Source organism: Chiloscyllium plagiosum, unplaced genomic scaffold, assembly GCF_037043375.1.
Source record: "Chiloscyllium plagiosum isolate Xiang-an unplaced genomic scaffold, Cpla_swu_hap1 HiC_scaffold_8, whole genome shotgun sequence".
NCBI lineage: Eukaryota > Metazoa > Chordata > Chondrichthyes > Orectolobiformes > Hemiscylliidae > Chiloscyllium > Chiloscyllium plagiosum.
In genome coordinates this window covers 96,944,561-96,966,360 of record NW_028270146.1, presented here as the reverse complement: position 1 = coordinate 96,966,360, position 21,800 = coordinate 96,944,561, and the positions used below count along the sequence as shown (strand labels likewise).

Here is a 21,800-nt window from a genome sequence, read left to right as displayed (position 1 = left end):
TCTTGCTAATACCACCAAAAGTGGCCTTCCTCCAATGTAGAACTTCAACTTTTAGATCCTGTCTATCCTTTTCTATCACTATTTAAAACTAATAGAATCATGGTCACTGGCCCCAAAGTGCTCCCAAACTGACCCCTCCATCACCTGTTCAGCCTTATTTCCCAAGAATAGGTCAAAGTTTTGCACCTTCACCACAAACTGAATCAGAAGATTTTCTTGTACACACTTAACAAATTCCTCTCCATCTCAACCCTTAACACTATGGCAGTCCCAGAATAAGTTAAAATGCCCGATCAGAACCATCTATTATTCTTACAGATAACTGACATCTCCTGACAAACTTGTTTCTCAGTTTCCTATTTAGACTGACTATTAGGGGTCGATAGTACAATCCTAATAAGGTGATCATCCCTTTCATATTTCTCAGTTCTGCCCAAATAACTTCCCTGGACGAATTCCCAGGAACACCCTCCCTAACTACAGCCTTAATGTTATCCCTAATCAAAAATGCCACTCCCTCTCCTCTCTTACCCCCTTCTTCCCATTGCACCTATATTCTGGAATATTAAGCTTCTAGTCCTGTCCATCCCTAAGCCACGTCTCAGTAATCGTTGTGATATCCCAGCCCCATGTTCCTAACCATGCCCTGAGTTCACCTGCCTTGTTTGTTAGGCCCCTTACATTGAAATAAATGCCGTTTAATTTATCAGTCCTACCTTGTTCGTTGCTTTGCTCCTACCTGCCCCAACTGTTTGATTTGCTCCTTTTCCCATCTGCACCAATCTCAAACTTACGTCTTTTCTCATTATCTGACTGGATCCCACTCCCATTACTAGTTTAAATCTTCTTAAAAAGCTTTAACAAATCTCCCCACCAGCATATTAGTCCCCTTCCAATTCAGGTGCAATCATTCTTCTTATACAGGTCACCTCTACCCCAGAAGAGATTCCAATGATCCAAAAATACAAATCCTTCTCTCTACACCAGCTCTTCAGCCGAGCATTCATCTCCTCTACCCTCCTATTCATACCCTCACTAGCTTGTGACACAGGGAGTAATCCAGATATTACTACCTTTGAGGACCTACTTTTTAAATTCCTGTCTAATTTCCTGTATTCTCTCCTCAGAATCTCATCCTTTTCTCTTCCTATGTCATTAGTTCCAATCTGTACAATGACCTCCTGCTGATCCCTCTCCCCTTGGAGAATATTCTGCACTGTCTGAAAAATGTGTTGCTGAAAAAGCGCAGCAGGTCAGGCAGCATCAAAGGAGCAGGAAAATTGACGTTTCGGGCATAAGCCCTTCCTGAAGAAGGGCTTCAGTATGATCATGAAGAAGGGCTTATGCCCGAAACGTCGATTCTCCTGCTCCTTTGATGCTGCCTGACCTGCTGCACTTTTCCAGCAACACATTTTTCAGCTCGGATCTCCAGCATCTGCAGTCCTCACTTTCTCCATTCTGCACTGTGTCCAAAGTATCCTTGATCCTGGCACCAGGAGGCAATACACCATTCTGATGTCTCCTGTAAGCCGCAGAAACATTTGTCTTAATTTCTGACTAGACAGATCCTTAACACAATCAATCACTTGAGACCTGATGTACCCTTTGTTACATTACAGCTAGTCTCGGTACTAGAAACCCGACTGTCAGTGCTACATTCTTCAGAGTGCATCGCTCCCCTGCATTTTCCAGAACAGTATACTTGTTTTAGATGGGGATAGCCACAGGAGACTCCTGCCTACTTGTCTTCCTCTCCTACCATTCCTGGAGGCAACCAATCTACCTGACTGTATCTTCAGTTTATCTCCCTCGTTGCAACTGCCATTCATTATACCCTCTAGCTCCTGTAAATTCCTCACAGCCTCTAACTGCTGCTCCAACCCAACCTCTTTTTGTTTCCAAAGATCCAAAACAAATCAACTGGTTCTCAAACAGTAACTACTCCTAGAATTCAAGGAAATCAGCTCCAACACGGAAAGTACCTCAAAAACGTAGAGTAGCCATTACACCCACAGGTTTTCCCATCTTCCATCTTGGATTACAGAATCCACATATTCTTGGTTTCTAAACTTTCATTAAAAGAGAAACAGCTTTTTTGACAGCATATTTGGTGCCTGATGAATAGACTAAAAGGTCAGAGGAACGCTAATGATGGTGAGTAAAACTGGTAGAGATTTGAGCAAGTGTGAGAGAAAAGAACATGCAAATAAAGAGAAAAAATATACAGTGAGCAAATCCATGAGCCATTGTTTACTGCACTAATGAAAAGAGAAGAAACTTTGAAGCTAAATTATAACGCATTATAGATGTACACAACACCGGACTGTAAGAAAGATTTTGGAGATGTTCATGGCAAAAGCAATTAAGTGTTCAAATAAGCAATAAGATGAGCAATGAATTAGTGAAACTATGCTGGTGAGATGGATGCGGCTTCAATACCCAAGAAACGTAGAAAATAGGCGCAGGAGTAGACCATTCAGCCTTGTTCTCCCATTCAACATGATCATGGCTAATCATATAATTCAGTACTCTGTCCCCACTTTCTCCACATGCCATTTGATCCCCTTAGCCTTAAGAACTACAACCAACTCCTTCTTGAAAACATTCAATCTTTTGGCCTCAACTGCCTTCTGTGGTTCCACAGGCTTTCTACTCTGAAGAAATTTCTCCTCATCTTAGTCTTATATAGCCTTGTATAAGACTATTTCATTAAACTGTGACCTCTGTCTAAAATGATTGAAATAACTGTAAGATCACACTGAACTAATCTTAGGCAAAATTAGAAACTCTTAGTTGAATCTTTAAATGGCAAATATTTAAAAAGCACCTGTATGAACTCCAACAATTGCTCATTCCTGTCCGGCACAAAATAACATCTGGGAAGATGGTCTGATCATGGCTAACAATGGAAATTAGGGATAGTATTAGATCCAAGGAAGGGGTATACAAATTGGTCATAGAAGAAGCAGACCTGAGGATTGGCAGCAGTTTAGAATTCAGTAAAGGAGGACAAAGGGATAGGTTAACAAGGGGGAAACAGAGTACGAGAGTAAGCTTGTGTGTAACATACCTATAGAAGCATTTACAGTTTGTATGTGAAAAGAAAAAGATTAGTAAAGACAAATGTAGGTCCATTATAGTCAGGAACAGGAGAACTTAAAGGGAATCAAAGAGATGGCAGACTAACTAAATTAATACTTAGGTTCCACCTTCACAAATGAGGATACAAATCATATCTCAGAACTGTTGGAACACAGGGTCTAGTGAGAGGGCAGAACTGAAGAAGATTAGTATAAGAAAGTAAATGACTTTAGGGGAATTAATGGCAAAAAAAGCCAATAAATCCCTATGGCCCGAGAATCTATATCAGAGATGACTTTAAAGAAGTGGCCAGAGAAATAGTCGATGCATTGGTGATTATCTTTCAAGATTCTATAGACTCTGGAAATGTTCCCATGGATTGCAGAGCAACTAATGTAACCCCATTAGTTGAGAAAAGAGAGTGAGAAAATTGATTTTTTGACCAGTTAGCCTGGCACTGATTGTGGGGAAATGCTAGGGTCCAGTATAAAATATTTAATAGCAGAGCACTTAGAAAGCAGTGACGGGATTGGACAGCATCAGTATGTATTTACAAAAGGGAAATCATGTTGGAAAAACCCACTGAAATACCTTTGAGAATATAACGCTGAGCCAGTGAATGTGGTTTGTTTGGACTTGCAGAAGGCTTTTGATAAGATTAGAAAGGTGATGTTCTACAGACCTGGGTTTGAATTCTGCTTCAGCAGATGGTGAAATTTAAATTCAATAAAGATCTGAAGTTGAAGCAAATGATGACCATGAAATCACTGTTGATTATCTGGTATTCTAATGTGCTTGAGGGAATGAACTGTCATTGTTAGCTGATATGGACTACATATGATTCCATAACATTGTGATTGACTCCCTTAACTACCTGGATGTCGGTTTGCTCGCTGAGCTGGAAGGTTCATTTTCAGATGTTTCGTCACCATAATGGGTAACATCTTCAGTGAGCCTCCAGACGAAGCAGTGCTGGTGTTTCCTACTTTCCATTTATATGTTTGGGTTGGTTATAGCATTTCACATGGTGATGTCATTTCCTGTTCTTTTTTTCAGGGGAAGAAACAGGAAATGACATCACCATAGGAAATACCATTACCATTGGGTGGCACGGTGGCTCAGTGGTTAGCACTGCTGCCTCACGGCGCCAGAGACCCAGGTTCAATTCCTGCCTCAGACGACTGTCTGTGTGGAGTTTGCACATTCCCCCAGTGTCTGCGTGGGTTTCCTCCGGGTGCTCCGGTTTCCTCCTACAGTCCAAAAACTGTGCAGGTTAGGTGAATTGGCCATGCTAAATTGCCCGTAGTGTTAGGTGAAGGGGTAAATGTAGGTGAATGGGTCTGGGTGGGTTGCGCTTCGGTGTGGACTTGTTTGGCCGAAGGGCCTGTTTCCACACTGTAAGTAATCTAATCTAATCTAAATGACATTACCAACCCAAGGAAACCGCAACATATAAATGGAAAGCAGGAGACATCAGCGGTGCTTCATCCAGAGGCTCACTGATGAGGTTACCTAGTATGGTGACGAAAAGTCTGAAAATGAACCTTGCAGCTCAGCGAGCAAACCTACATCCAAAACCTCAACCTGTGCTACAAAACTCCTCAAAATTCTCTTAGCTACACTGACAAAAAGAATGAGGGAGGATCTCAAAGCAACCTGTAAAATTAGAACAGGACGAGACAGGAGAAATGCAGGAATGAGATTCCCCCTGCAAACTAGTCTCATACTCTATTTTCCCTTTCTTCATTAATACATTGGTCTTTCTTTGCTGTCTTCTAAACTGCTCCCAATCCTCTCGTCTATTGCATTTTTGTCAATTTATACATTTCTTTTCTACATGAAATACCATCATCTCTAACTTCTCTCATTAGCCACGGCTTAATCACTGTCCTCTTCACCCATTCACTTTTGAATGTTTGCTATTGCCTATCCACCATTATTCCTTTCAGTAACATGTCCCAATCCACTATAGCCAACTCGCTCCTCATACCATTGTAGTTTCCTTATTAAGATTAAAGGCACTCATCTCAGAATCAACTACCTCACTTTCTATCTTGACGAAAAATTCTGTCACATTATGGTCACTTATCCCCAAGGGGGCTCTCAATTACATTATTAACTCTTGCATAATACCCAGTTTAAGGTGTCATGTTCTCTCGTTGGCTCTTCAACACATTAGTCCAGAAACAATTGTTTTTATTGATTCATGGGATGCGGATGTCACTGGCAAGATTAACAGTTATTGCTAATCCATGATTGCCTTACAGCAATGGCAGTGAGATGCCTTGGTGAACCCCTGCAGTTATTGGGGTGTCACGATGCCCACAGTACTGTCACAGAAGGTTCCAGGATTTTCCAGTGAAGGAGCAATGTCATAGATCCAACTCAGGATGATGTGCGCCTTGGAGGGGAACTTGTAGTTAGTTAGATTCCCATGCATCTACTGTTGTGTCTTTCCGCGTGGCAGCAGTCATGAGTTAGGAAGCTGGTGTCAGAGGAACAACTGTTTTTTGCACTCATCAATTAAAAGGTTCAAAAGGTATTGTACAACATTTAAAAGTAAAACAGTATAAAAGCCCCTTTGCAAAGTTACCAGTAATAAAGTACTGATTCTCAATAACGTGTATTGAATGATATAAATGTACTTTCCCCAGTCTTATTAAAAATACTGATCTTTTATAGTGGCATTGCTTCATAGCACCAACGACTTTGCAGCATTTTGACTAATGATTTTTCATATGAGCATAAGACAGTAAGCTCTTGCACAAGAACATAAAACAGGACGATCCTGCTCTGACATTCAATATACAGATGGCTGATCTTCTACCACTTTCCCACCAAAACTCGCTATCTTTTGTTCCTTAAGAGACCAAAAATTTCTCTGAGCCTTGAATACCCTCAACACTGGGGCACTGACAACTTTCATGAAGGCAATTCCAGAGATTCTGGGTGAAGGTTACTTCCTCATCACAGTCCTAAATAATCAACCTTTTATCTTAAAATTGTGCCCCACATCAGTTTCCCCAGTCAGGAAAAAAAACTCTCAATATCTATGCTGTTACATTCTTCTAGAATCTAGTATGTTTTAATGAGATCCCATCTCATTCTTCTAAACATTGGAGATTATAGAGACTCCATTTCATTACAGGAAAATCTTGTCACCACAGGAATTGATCTCGTGAACCTTTTTTGTAATGTTGCCAAGGATTGGGTCCTGGAGTTGTAGCAAGATTTTCTTACATTTGTACTCCAACCCCATTGCAATTAAAACCAACATGCCATTCGCTTCCTGTTTACTGCAGTCCCACTGCATGTTCCTTGCACAAGTAACCAAACTTCAAACAATAAGTCAGAAGTTTCACACCTTGTAAAAAATATTTTGCACTCTACTCTTAGCACCAAAAAGAATAATCATAAAGTTCTCACATTATAACCCATCTGTCATCCTGTTGCCCACTTACCAGGCCTATCCATAGTTCTTTGCAATCTCTTGAAGAGAAAGACTTCTCAACCTATTCAAGGTGATGAGGGGCACAAAGTTTTGAACAAAAAGCATTAAGCTGGTTTGTCAAATGTAGTCCCACCATTTCTGTGGTGAGCTTGGGCTAATACTAGCTGCTCATGGGTCTGCAGCAGAAAACCAATTAAAGTGAATTAGGGTGTCCCAGTGACTGATTTATTGGAATTGATGCAGCAAAGTTGCTCCACCAATAAAAATAAAGTCCTTCTCGGGCATGCTTTGCCCTCAGCAGCAGTTGTACTGCTGACACAAAGACTGGGCAATCAACAGACAGGCAGCCAAATAACTGGCCTCCCCCTGCAAAATTCATGCGAAGAGGCATGCTGCAGCACGAAAAAGGTCCTACTTCACGAAAAGTTTTAAAGTCAAGAAGATACAATCCCTCATGTCCACCTCACAGCTCACAATCCAAAATACTTTGTTTTTATTTCACAAGTCCAGCATCCAAAATGCTGGAGAAATTCAGCAGATCTAGTGGCATCTGTGGAAAGAGAAACAGAATGAAAACTCTGAGTTTTAGATTTAGATTAGATAGATTACGTTACAGCGTGGAAACAGGCCCTTCGGCCCAACAAGTCCACACCGACCCGCTGAAGTGCAACCCACCCATGCCCCTACATTTACCCCTTACCTAACACTACAGGCAATTTAGCATGGCCAATTCACCTGATCTGCACATCTTTGGACTGAGAGGGGAAACCGGAGCACCCGGAGGAAACCCACGCAGACACGGGGAGAATGTGCAAACTCCACACAGTCAGTCGCCTGAGGCGGGAATTGAACCCGGGTCTCAGGCGCTGTGAGGCAGCAGTGCTACCCACTGTGCCACCGTGCCGCCCACATGACTTCTTCATGAGTTTAACATGACTTCTTCAGAACATTGTGTTCGCCCGATGTTGGTTTCTAAACCATTCCTCTGTGGGCTACAAATGTTGGACTAAGTCTTCCAAGCCTTGGCACCACACAGAAAACCAAATATTGGCTGCAGATAACAGGATCTATTCCTCGATGATGTTTCCTAACTTTACCATATTCCCATTTTAATTCCCTTACTTAAATGGCCTCTGACATTGTAGAGCTCTGGTCATTTTGCCCATCCACCCTAAAGTGCTTATGCCTATTCACATTTGCAAGTATCTCCCACTTGTTAGTCAATCATACTAATTATACTAAAGTTTGGTTGCCGACCTAACACTAATATTTGGAAGATCAATTATACTTGGAGTAGAAAAGGAAGAACTTAGTTGTAGCAGTTCGCATAAAAAAATCAATACTAAAAGGTTAAACTATGAATTATGTGCCACTTAAGGCTCTGCAGCTTGTCTGACCAGAGGTTCATACAGGTATAGTTTTCAAAAGAAGTTAATAATAAAAAAAATCAGATTCAACTTCATCCAGCCAATTAAGACTGAAGGTTAATGTAGGCTTCCAACGCTGTCCTGAATAAGATCAGCTAACTCAGCACATGTCGTGATCAAACTTGTTGCTTTGTGAATTGTAACATTTAGTACATTGAGTTGTGCCTGAATATAACTTTGAAGCCCCGAGTGAAAAAAAAAATCACACATCACCAGGTTTCAACCACCTGATGAAGAAGCAGCGCTTCAAAAGCTTGTGCTTCCAAATAAACCTGTTGGACTATAACCTGATGTTGTGATTTTTAGCTTTACCCACCACAGTCCAATACCGGCTCCTGCACATCATGACTTTAATGCCCTGAGTAACCATGTATTTATTTAAGATCAAATATGTCTAAAACAAAAAAAAAGGGAGCTTCTTCTCAAATTAGTACCAGTGTGGTGTCCTGAAAAGAAATATTGGTTTCAATAGTGCACAATAAATCTGCCTTTGTAATTAGGTTTGGCTTAAACCGCAGTGATTTTTTTTTAAAAAGTCTTCATTCATTCTTAAGTTGCAAGATGCTGAAAATTAGATGTCTATTTCTGAAGACAAACTAAGCATGGAATTTAGAATAAACTGTCCTCCTGCCAAGAGTGCAATCCAGCAAAAAACAAAAAGTCCCTCAGATGCCTGAAAAAAACTACTTGCATATTGTGAGCGTCTAATCACAAATTTTAAAATTTCTCCCACTTTGATGTTAAAACCCACACTTATGTATGAAAACTGGGTGCCTTTTAGAAGCCACACTGGTTTTGTTATGCTTTCTGTCATGCTTTCTTTCTGCGAGTATATGGATGTGACAACATTATTGAAGATTTGTTGTTGGAAACAGGATTTCTTGCAGCCTATGTTGCAAATTAAACAAAAACATTATCTGACGTGCTATGCCTCACTGGAGTAGCGTTCTGGAAATCAAGTTCCACTATTCCCAGAATATAACAAAAGTTAAAGATTTTAAAGAGAATGAAGAATTGCCCAATTTACTGGTCTTTTAGGTCCAGGTTGACAGACAGCACAGACTAGCTTTCTGCAATTGTCGAGAATTAATATTTACGACAATAAGACATTCTAGCTACACATAAACAATAATGAACAGTTGGCATCTATTTAAAATTCTAACTCCTCAAATTGTTCCTGACACACACAGGGAAATAAAAATGGGCTGAGGGGAAGATTAGGAATGTAGCTGAGTGGTTCCTGTTCACAGAATCTGCTAAGATGATTCTTGTGCTGATCAGAATGCTGCTTTCTCGGTCTTCATTCTCCAGATCCTTTCACAGGTTTGCAGGCGGCACAGGATGGCTGGTTTACATTTATTAAAAGTCCCTGATTTATTAATTAAAAGTTGCAGCTTACAGCAACTACCGAAGGAAGAATACATTTCTTTTCTTTAGGCTTGAAGTAGTGTTTACTGCAGAGAACAGAGGGTTCCTAAACGAGTGGAAATCTGATGGCTTCTTGCAATCTTGTTACAGTCCCATGCCGTTCAGCTATCTGAGAACTAATCAGATTTTGGCAGGTAGAGGCCTCTGCCATCAATAAATGGTCACTAGACCACAGACCAATCAGATAATTGATGCCAATTGAATCTGCATACATTTATGGCTTCAGCATGTCTGCACATTCCTCCACTATTGATTGAATTTGCAACTGTGTAAATAGTTCGTCCCAATGAGTGTCAGGATACTTGCTTTCAAAAACATGCAGTAATCCTTCAGCAATCCTTTGTTTATCAAACAGTTCTTTTCCCATATTTGTGGGCGGCACAGTGGCACTGTGGTTAGCACTGCTGCCTCACATCGCCAGAGACCTGGGTTCATTTCCCACCTCAGGGACTCTGTGTGGAGTTTGCACATTCTCCCCGTGTCTGCGTGGGTTTCCTCCGGGTGCTCCGGTTTCCTCCCACAATCCAAAAATATGCAGGTTAGTTGAATTGGCCATGCTAAATTGCCCGTAGGTGAAGGGGTAAATGTAGGAGAATGGGTCAGGGTGGGTTACGCTTCAGCGGGTCGGTGTGGACTTGTTGGGCCGAAGGGCCTGTTTCCACACTAAGTAATCTAATCTAATATAATCTAGAAATATATCTATATATCTTTATATATATTCCACCACACAAGTGTCAATCAATGACCATCTCCAAAGAGAGAAAATCCAACCATTTCTACTTGTCATTCAATGACATTACCATTACTGAATTCCCAACTATTAATATCCTAGGAGTTGTCACTGACAAGAAACTGAACTGGAATGGCCATATTAACACTGTGGCTACAAGAGCAAATCAGAGGCTGGGAAATCTGCAGCAAGTCACTCATTCCTGACTCGCCCAAGCCTGTCCACCATCTACAATACAAAAGTCAGGAGTGTGATGGAATACGCTCACTTGCCTGCATGAGTGCAGCTCCAACAACATTCAAAATTTGACACCATCCAGGATCAAGCAACCTCTTAACTGACCGATATACTCCCTTAAACATTCACTCACTGCCCACCCCCACCCCACCCCCAGCACACAGTCTAAAAGCTGCGCTGTAGAAACTTGTTAAGGCTCCTTTCATACCTTCCAAACACACAATCTTCTTAACACCTCGAAAGATAAGAGCAGCAGCTGCAAATGAACATTACCTACACGCCAAACTAATAGAAAACTATACTATGCTTCCTTCGATCATCGAGTTAAAATCCTTCCTAATAACGTGGTCAGTGTATGGACCTGATGGACTTCAACAGCTCAAGGCAACAGTTCACCACCAGCTCAATGGCCATGAGGTTGGGCAATAAATGGTAGCCCTGCCAGCCCATAACCTGCAAACAAATAAATAAAAAATTACAATAATACTTGCATCTTCATTCAAAACTTCACAACTGGTACCCCAATTCAGTTTGCTTTGAACTACTACACTATTACATATTGCTATCAATTACAACAAGCTGTTAGATTTTATTTGATTCTAAGGAACTGCCTTCTGTAAGTTAGTAATTAGTATTGCATGTGTGCAATGAGACCCAGATGTACAAACCAATAGGAATGTTTTAATTTTTAAGTTTTCTGAATGTGGACATGTACAAGTCTTATCAGGCACAACATAAATCACTCTGAATATGGGAATTAAACAAGAAAAGCTTCACATACTAAAGGTTTTAGTGACATGTGTAGTCCATCATGGCCAACAGCACAAGTGATATACAATAGTGTAGCTATTGCACATCCCCATCAAAATTTTGTAAGAAGCAGTTTGTGGAGGGCCCAACAAACTAATAAAGGGGCAAAAACAATTTTGTAATTGCTATGCGTTTTCCATAACCTGAGGATATCCTGAAGCAATTTACAATGAAAGAGGAGCAAAGAAAGGGATACTGCAGCCAATTTACACAGACCAAATTCCCAAAAACAATATGATGTTGACCAGATAATCTGTTTCCAAATTGACCTTAATTGAGGTACGAACATTGGTCAGGTCTTTTCAAGTAATGCCATGGGATTTTTGACCATAAACTGAGGCCCCATTGGCTCTCTTAAGTTAACATGTCATTTGAAATACAGTATCTTCAACAGTTCAGCACTCCCTTGGTGCCTGTTCACATCTTGGGTTTCAAGTTTCTAGAATGATATTTCAATCTATAGCCTTTGGATGTAGAAGTAACAGTCAAACATTTTGCTATTAGGTAACAGTCCTTTTAACTACTGAAACCTATCAACAGTAACCTATAAATACATATTTACAGTTATGAAAAAGCTCTCTGGCACTAGCTTCTTTCCATATTATTCTCCCACTCATAAGTGTATATCACTTCCTTCTGTGACATTACAGACTAATACAATTAATGCCATCATACTACAGATTTAACCACATCTTCAACCTTCCAAGTCTAATAGGGAGAGGTGGTGGGATAACTATTCCTTACCTCTCAGATGAATGCAACAAAATGCAGGGAGACCCCAATTTATGAATGACCAACTTACGAGCACAAGTACTTACAAGCATGATCCCAGGAGGGTGTAATTTTAAAGATCCACATACAAACAATTCCTGCACATAAGAACAGCTACTTCATATTATCCTGCATTATGTTCTGACCGGCACGCAAATCAACTTGCAACCAGAACTTGTTCACAATCTGGGGGCTGCCTATACAATTTTTCAGAGAGAATGCTTTCAACTTTGAGTGTTGTGACTTTAAAAGAATAAACATAAAACAGGGTAAGTTTAAATCAAAAGTAAAGATAAAAGTTTATCCACACAAAACCAAAAACGTGAAAGCAACGAAGATATCCTTTAAACATACATACATGCACATACTTGAAACAATGAGTTCTGGAGATGGTGCATGCATTGAGGTTATTAACAGCGTCATATTTACTAACACCATGTCATACTCTGAACTTCAAACTAGTTTAAAATTGGATGGAAAAAGCTGGGAAAATTGGCTGCCTAGGATCACCTGGCATAAGGCTTCTACAGATTGATACCTTGCATTTCTCAACAGGGAACAAAAGGAACATTCCAGTCTGATGTGCATCAATATCCTTCACGGAAGCCAGTCAAAAAGAGTATTATCACATTGTTTTTGAATGATCGATTCAATGACTTTATCTCAACCCCACCGTTTCTTCCTGTCTTTTGGCCCCTGCTTATTTATTTATTTTTGCATCTTTTAAAGGGAGCACTCGTTTGTCACTGACTGAAACTGGAAGAAATTATAAATTACTATCACAGTCAAGTTAAATGCTAAATTTAAAACTTGATTTTATTAAAATTTCCTCACATAACAAATCCCCAGAGTTAAACATCCAACAGAAACTGTTCTTATTTATCTCTTCGAGTTCTTTACCTGAAGTCATGTCTGACCCACAGTGCAACAATTTAGACCAGGAGCAGGCAAGTAGGCAGGTTCTGAATATGGGAGAAAGTGAGGACTGCAGATGCTGAAGATCAGAGTGAAAATGTGTTGCTGGAAAAGCGCAGCAGGTCAGGTGTGGTGTAAAATTATGTCCCAATACATGTGTGAATCATAATGTAACACATGTATTGGGCCAAGCAGTGGAATGTGGTGAAACGGTTAAAAATTATGTCCCAATACATGTGTGAATCTAACCGGAATGGAGGTGTTGCTTAGTCCCGTGTGAATCTTATTACACACCTCCCCGTGTGAATCTTCTTATCTGTATGTAACCAGAATGGAATGTGTTTTTTAGCCTTGCTCTGCTGTTCACATGAATGTTTATATCTGGAAAAGAGTATATCAGCTGGAAAAGTCTCCAGTTCGGTGAGTCTGCTCCGGGGTTACGTTTAACCGCCGAGCGTGGGTTGTTGGCAACCGCTCTACGAGAACTGACGGCTCCCAGTTCCGGTAACATGTAGAGTGAGTATAAGCCAGACCCGTTGTATGAGACCTGGTTGTGGCGACGCTGCGGGGAATAAAATGCCCATATTCTAGCAGACTCGCCTCTTGGTCGTTTGTTCTGTGTCAGACTACTCTCCTACGAACCTGACCTTGAGAATTTTTTAAAACATCAGGCAGCATCCAAAGAGTAGGAGAAGAAGGGCTCATGCCTGAAACGTTGATTCTCCTGCTCCTTGGATGCTGCCTGACCTGCTGCGCTTTTCCAGCAACACATTTTCAGGTTCTGAATATACCTCAACTTGAACAGGGATCAAACCTCACTATTGACAACAACCTGATCATTATCTAGTCCTGTGAGCCAAAATACATGTTAATATGAAATTATAGGCAACCACATTAGAGTCTCCAATTTCTTCCTGTCATATCACCAGTGAAGAATCTCTCTTCCTTTTATCACACTGTGGTTCATGACTTTTAGAAGGAATTATAAGGCGATACCCATTTGGTCACTTTATGAAACATCTCCCATGGCTTTAAGTGGTGCTGTTTGACTTCAATCCGCAGAGGCAGGGACCCTACCACTGCAGCACAAGACCTCTAGACTACTGTAAGGGATCACATGTTTTGAACTGTGTTTTTATCAGAAGATTGCGGTTGCCAAAGCTACAGGATTGAGGTTTTATTGCTCCCTGGCTATCCTGCCATTAGCAACTCATTGAAAGTTTGGAGAATAGAATCTCAGTTATAAAATTTAAGTTATAAATACTCTTCAGAGCTTACTGGAAGCTGTTTGCATTGCCCGGTGTCTTCAGAAACTGAGCAAGATACAATCCCATATCACGTGATATTACAAATTGTGCAAACCGTTTAAGTGAACTGGCCAGTACATCATTTTTTTCCTTCAGATTTATCAATTAAATATGTCTGGTTGCCTGAGAGAGTATGGGGGCTAGAATAAAAGAAGATTGGGTTTAAATCACAGACAGTATTTAGATTACTTTGTTGTTTAACTCTGCTCTACTTAATCAACTGAATTTTCAATAAAGTGCTAATTCTTTTGTTTAAGCTTAATGTCTAATATGGGCTATACACAGTTCTGTATTGAATATCTTAAAAGCCTGATTTGGAACCAGTGGAGCAATTTTAAAAGGTCACTGAGTGTTTTAATTTTACAAAGTTGCAAATACAGAGATCGGGATGCTGATTTGAAAACCAGTGCTGCATATTTCTAACTGGACAAGATTATGTTGCTTTTGGAGCCCCGAGATTGTTACATTATCAAGATAGGGTGTCACTATGAATTTTGATCTCAGAAAAAAAATGCCTGATGACAGCCCTCTGATTAAAGCAGTGCAGTCAGAAACAATCAGTCAGCAAAGAAAAAAAAAAGTCTGTCCCTTTTCTCTATGCAAGCAAAAATATAAAATAAGCCAAGGAACTTAAAAGAAATGATTCTATTAGAAGAAAAGATCTTGGAGCATCTAATCAAAGAACGACTGTCTTGCCTCAGACAACAGCTTGTCACCATCATTAAACTCAAAAGAACTGAGAGAAAGAACTCTTAACCTAATGGGCTAGACTTATGGTCTTCAGAATTTTGTCTTCACTGTTCATAATTTTCCAACTTCTGTCTTTTGTCTGTCTTATCCATGAATGAATGTAAACACTTGGGATTTCAAAATTGTATTGTTTAAGACACAGTTTTTCTATCCCTTGTTAAATAAATGACCATATTTAACAATAAAATCTTTTGTATTTATTGAAATGACAAAATTTGGTATGAATTGCTTTTGTCTTGACTGGCAAAGCATAAAGGTTATGGGTCACCTTGGAGGTTTAATTATTTCCACATTAGTGACACCTTGCACAACAGTACAGCTCAGTTGTCAGTGTATTCTTCCTGGTTAAGTTGTAGCATTAGCTGTAGGAACTCTGTCTGCTGTCTTTACTCTTATTACCTTCTGATCAACAAAAATATACCATTCTCAGATTTAAAACTAATAACTGATTTAGCATCAAATATCCCCAGCAGAATTCTATGGCCTTTAGCGTGCAACAGTGTGGCGATTTCAGTTCAAAAAGACCTACCTCTAATTATTAGAGGATGCCCCTAACTAACAGAACTAGTTTCTGAAGAAGGGTCATTTCATCTGAACTGTTAACTCTGATTTCTCTCCACAGATGCTGCCAGACCTGTTGAGTTTTTCTAGCAATTTCTGTTACTGTTTCTGATTTCCAGCATCTACAGTTCTTTTGGTTTGTTTTAGAAATAGTTTTCCTCTATCTATTTCCCATAGCATCCTGAAATATTTGATCAAGTGACTCATGTTGTACATTTTGAATACAACACAAGTTTAAAAAAAAGGGTTGATGCTGGAAATTTGAACTAAAAGCAAAAATACCTGAAATATTCAGCAGTTCAAGCACCATTTATGGTTAGAGACAAAATAAACCAGCAGATGCTGGAATCCAAGGTAGACAAGCAGGAGGTTGAAGAATACAGCAAGTCAGGAGGTGGCGAAGTCAATGTTTCAAGTGTAATCCTTCTTCAGGACTGGCAAAGAACTTCTTCAATGTGGGCATCCTTTGAAGAGACTTCACAGTGGTACAAACTAAGTTACAGACAAAAAGAAACTGCAGATGCTGGAATTCAAAGTAGAAAAGCAGGAGGCAGGAAGAACCCTTGAAGGGTTACACTCAACATGTTGACTTCTCAACCGCCTGATACTGCCTGGCTTGCTGTGTTCTTCCAGCCTCATGTTTGTCTACCAAACACTATTTATGGCAAGAAACACAGAATTAATATTGCAGGTCAGTGACCTTCCATAAAATTTTTAATATTTCAATATCCTTTGTTATTATCCTGTTTTGTTGTTAATTCTCCTTGTCGTTTAACTCGGAGTTCAGCAATTATTTCACTGAATTGACATCAAAGCCAATATATCCTTCCAGAGGCATGAAGCAAGGATTGGTAATTGTAACCAGTATAGCTAACTAAGGCATTTTTGGTTGAAGAATGACTTGAGGGTTCTTGTAGTACAGTGGCATTCCCCTACTTCTGGTCCAGGAAGCCCAAGTTCAACTCTCATCTGCTCCAGAGACGTGTAATAAAATCCCTGAATAGGGTGATTAGAAAATATCCAGTCTTTTAGAGATAAAGATTAGCATCGGAATAGTTTTATTTTCTGTGCCTTTATATGTTATTGTATTCATGTATATATTATACCTAGATCTCTTTAGACATTTCAGGCCTTTTCATCATTTGGAAGACACCTTGCTTCCTCTTAAGGTCCAAAATGGATAATCTCACATCTGCCAATGCAAGTCAACAAACCAGATATGGTACAGGAATAGGACTTGCTTGAGTTAGGACACAGGCCACTTTTTGGATGACCTCAAGTTTATGAAGGTGAGAACATGGAAGATCAGTGCATTGGAACAGTCACAAAGGCAGATGAACTGAGCTGAGTGAAGTTGAAGGATGATAATTGTCTTCATGTATGTTCGAGCCAAAGACAAGTCCTTGGCTTACAGTAATCTTTCTATGGATCTCTATCTAGTGTCACTTCTTTCATTTGCCAAATCCTTTGTTCAATTTCTAAGCCATCCAGCTTCAATTTTATCTTCCTTCTTCTATTTCTTTGAATGCTATTCTTCATAATGTCTCTTGCAATGTGTCAGAACCAGTCTCTCTGCATTTTCCTTAATTTATTCCAACAAATTTCTTTGTACATTCACTCCCCCCCCACCCCCCCTCCCCCCCCCCCACCCCCCACACACACACCAAGAGCTTTTGCTACTTTTTAAGTCCAGCAGATTCTTTGAAACCAATATTTTAAAAGGTCTTTACCAAGTTGGTCTCCCCCTTTCAGAAAGCCCATGTCTCACAAATCAAGCTCACGACAAGTCACTTTTTCAGTTGTTCATTCAGCTTTCCAGTTCACAACTATCACTTCTAATCAAATATGTTTTTTCCCATTGTTCTCCTTGTTCTTATTTCTTTGTTGTGCCTTCTACCTGCAAATCTTATGATTCCTTCTAATTCTTTTTCATTTCATAGCTGCATATTTCTTGGTGATTTTGAGATATGTTGGTTTTGCCGTCATTCGCTTTTCCCCCATGGTATCATCGCTGTATTAGCTTTTGTAGTCTTCCTTCTGTGCTTGCTACAAGTGCTTATCATCCGTAATTCTAACTGATATTATGATACACCATAACACCAGAGTATGACTCTTCAAGTTATCACTGCCTTTGCACAGGCAATGAACATTTCTAATTTTGAAGGCACAAACCTCCTTTTCCAATTAGACAAAGTTTTGTCCCATTTTTGCTGTGACCCATGTACAGATTTATTCTAAGTCATCCATCTCCCCAGTCTACTCCAATATATTTCAGCACTGTTAACAGCTAAATTCAGTCAACCTGATGAAATGCTTTCTCAAAATCTACAAAACAAGCACATATAGATCGTTCTGATATAACACATGTTTTGCCAACACACATTGGTTATAACGCAATTGATGGATTGTGGACGCTGTTTGAATAATACGAACCTTCTGCTGAACACGTATAGCGATCTTCTACTGCACGATTTTGTATAGGGTGAGGTTGCAGAGGAACACAACTGTCACATCGCAGCAAAACAACCTACAGTTCCTGTCCAAACCCCTGATCAAATATCACTCATTAATCTCATCATGCCAACTGCTTTACTCGCTTCCTCCTTGAAATCCAAACTGGTCATCTCTGATGTAGTTGTGTGCCTTCCTAACAAATTTGTTATAACCTTCAAAACAACTTTCGATGCATTGGACTAATTCTATAAAAGTTAGTAATTCTTTAAAAGTTAGAACATCAACATGTCTTTGACTTCTAGCAATGATCATTACTGTCTGTATGAAGTCCTTTGACGATTTGCTTGATAGTAAATATTTTAGCACAGTTTAGTAAACATTGATGTTAAGTTTGCTTCCATGTTTTAAATCAACAAGCAACTATACAAAGGTGGAAACTGAGGATCTCAGATGACATGAGCGTGAAGTTGGAAGCTCATCTCATGATCAAGTGAAACACCAAAGTTGCAAACAGACTGGCTCATTTGTAGATTGTTGCCCAGGAGAGGCTAGAATTGATTCCTGAAGAACAGATTTTGGAGTGGTAATTGAAGGTAATGGCATCAGTTCACATAATATTTAAATGGAGGAAATATCTGCTCATCCAAATAGGATTTTGATAAGCTGCCTGATAATTTACCAATAGTGAAGGAGTTGAGACAGGTGTTGGTAAGATAGAACTGGGTGTTGACAACATACTTTGAAAATTATACCAAGGCTTCAGATGGTGTTGCTTAGGGGCAGTTTGTAGATGAAAAATAGGAGGGGGCCGAAATGAATCTTTGGACACTAAGTGGTAACAGTACACAAACAGTAATGTGGATTGAAAGAGATAAGGAAATGATTAAAGAACAGCTTATCATTAACAGTAACAATATGGATAATGAGACAAGCTGAAGAGTTGGTTGCAGACGTAGGCAAGAAAGCTTACACGGAAGGAGAGATGGGAGTGGGGTGGAAGGAGATAGTAAACTCAGGGAAGGAAACATTAGAAGCTGGAAGGAGGCTGAAATTGGAGAACGGTGAGAAGTTGCCAATGCAGAGAGAGGGGGGAAGAAAACAGAGACAATTTGTGAGAAGTCTGGAGTGATGCTTGGCTGCATAGTACACACCAAAAACTTTAAATGAGAGGCAGAACTCTAGAACAAGGTTAAAGGAGGAATTCCCAGGAGAAATTGTAACAGTTTGATCTGAACAAAATGGCAGAAGATATAGTCAGGTAGGGATACTTCATTAAAGGGTAAAATATTGTTATGTTATGATACGCATGCACCGTTAAGGAAGCACTTCTTAAACAACTTGTCAGACTCCACTTCAATTATCCACTCCAACAGGGGTGTGATGCATTAGTCCCAGTTTTCCATAGAAAGGTGCACAGGACAGAGATGAGGTCTTTCCCTTTACTGTCACAAGCTTCTGAATAAAATTATAATTTATACCTTGTAGAAGTTTATCAAGTTCTTTCGATCCTGTTGTGACCTGAATGATTTCTGAGCGCCTCTGGTGGAACTCTGTAGCTGTAGTAAAGCCCATTGGCACAAGTTTAGCCGCTTCAGCCTAAAAATAAACAAAATTGTAACAGGGCAGCAGATATGCAATATGCAAAGACAATGAAATTTAGCCTCAAAGCTTACAACAAAATGTTAATAAAAACTATGCATTTCCTTTCTAAATACAAAGGCCCGCAAACTCTGCCAACCTCATTAAATGTTACTTGACAATGGCACATTTAAGATTATTAAATCCAGGAACAAGAATTATATTTTCAAGTTTTCAGGAGCTCAATATTGGCATCTAATAAAATACTCATTCTGGAAATAATTTCCTGCCCTTCAATGTACTTAGCCCACTTCATTTATGTCAATGTACATTTACGAAATATGCTAGCGTCAGAACAATTTATCACTGATCTCAAACAAGAATTTATTTATTTTCAAGAGCTGTCAGTTTGGGACACATCATGTTCTTTGGTCTGCTGCCAACCAGAGGTTTGCTATGTTCATGATCTTAAAAACATTTCCAAGTATCAGAATTGTTCATTTTTGTGTTCACAATGCATTTTGGATCAAAGACAAATATCACAAAAACTGAATTCAACAGCAAACTCTTAAGTAAGAGGAACAAAACTTATTTTGTAGAGAGAAAACAATTTAATACAGAATCATTAATGATTCTCAGAATTACTTTAAAGTTTATGTTACATTTGTATTTTATTAGTATTTTATTATTTAAATTCAGAAAGGTTTCTGAAACAGTTACAATATGAAAAACAAATTAAATGGAGCAACTGTGATGTCAGTAAAGGCTAATGCGAGATTTAATGAAGGTATTCAAAATGATGAGGAATTTTGATAGAGTACATAAGCAAGAAACTATTTCTACCAACAGGAGGAGTGTTAATCAGAGGACACTAATTGAAAGTAATCAGCAAAAGAGTAATAGGGGAAATTCTACTTTTTTGAAAAAAAAAGTAGCTGGTGTTATGATTGGGAATGCTCTGCCCGAAAGGACAATGGAAGCAGAATCAATAATAACAAAAAGGATACCAAAAACTTCTTCCGTGGAACAAAATTTACAGGGCTACAGGAAATGGGAACTGTACTAATTTGGATGGCACTAGCACAATGAGCTGAATTACCTACTTTTATGTTATACAGTTCATCCAAGTTTAAAAACCAGTTATATATTCCAGTTATTTCTACATGAATAGTCATCTAATTCCAACAAAGGAGAAAAACTATGGATCTGCTTAGTTTCTCAGGATTATTTTTAAAAAACCATGCCAGAGACCCGGGTTCAATTCCCGCCTCAGGCGACTGACTGTGTGGAGTTTGCACATTCTCAGTGTCTGCGTGGGTTTCCTCCGGGTGCTCCGGTTTCCTCCCACAGTCCAAAAATGTGCAGGTTAGGTGAATTGGCCGTGCTACATTGCCCGTAGTGTTAGGTGAAGGGGTAAATGTAGGGGAATGGGTCTGGGTGGGTTGCGCTTCGGTGTGGACATGTTGGGCCAAAGGGCCTGTTTCCACACTGTAAGTAATCTAATCTAATTGACATTACCAACCCAAGGAAACCGCAACATATAAATGGAAAGCTAAAATAACAAGTTGTCGAAATATTGTAAGATTCAGCGCTTGGTATTGTTCAACCGTTCTCTGATCGTGTTCAACATAGTATTAGGTGAAGGGGTAAATGTAGGGGAATGGGTCTGGGTGGGTTGTGCTTCGGCGGATCGGTGTGGACTTGTTGGGCCGAAGGGCCTGTTTCCACACTAAGTAATCTAATCTAATCTAATCTAATTCTTTGAAGACTGGTGGTTATGATGGGGTCAAAAGAACCGTAAGGAGTGCCTGGCTCACTTTCAGTCAAAACAATCTTGTAAGTCATCCAAGCTGTCCCTTTGTGTTCTTCCTAAGCTGTGTTTCTCCTAAAATGAATGGAGAAATTTCCTACTATGTCTATTAAAAGGAAGGGATGTTGCTCTATGCTTTTTGGGCGGCAGTGGCTCAGTGGTTAGCACTGCTGCCTCACAGTGCCAAGGAGCCGGGTTTGATTTCAGCCTCTGGCAACTGTGTGTGTGTTGTCCCGTTCCCGCCTCAGTTGAAGCAAAACGCTCAGAGACAGTATTTATCTTTATTCCAGGTCCTTGAGGGAGAGAAAATGATTGCCCATGTGCAGAGAGACATGAGTTTGCCGTTTTCTTTGGAACAGCAGGTTCTTAATGATTATATAAGTCACTTACACATCCAGACAGAGCAACATACATATTAATTGGGTGACTGTTACAAACAGTGAATGCCAATAGTAAAGATTAAGCCATCTGCTGCTACACAATGAATGTT

At 39.7% G+C, this 21,800-nt stretch overlaps 1 protein-coding gene across 1 annotated transcript in view; it reads right to left on the bottom strand.

Annotated features, from left to right (window-relative positions):
* Positions 1-21,800, bottom strand: part of rad51 (RAD51 recombinase) — a 108,174-nt gene that overhangs the window by 28,619 nt on the left and 57,755 nt on the right. The window contains exon 4 of the mRNA XM_043698255.2: positions 19,401-19,518. Coding sequence (XP_043554190.1) covers positions 19,401-19,518 — 118 coding nt within the window. The remainder of the gene's footprint in view (positions 1-19,400; positions 19,519-21,800) is intronic.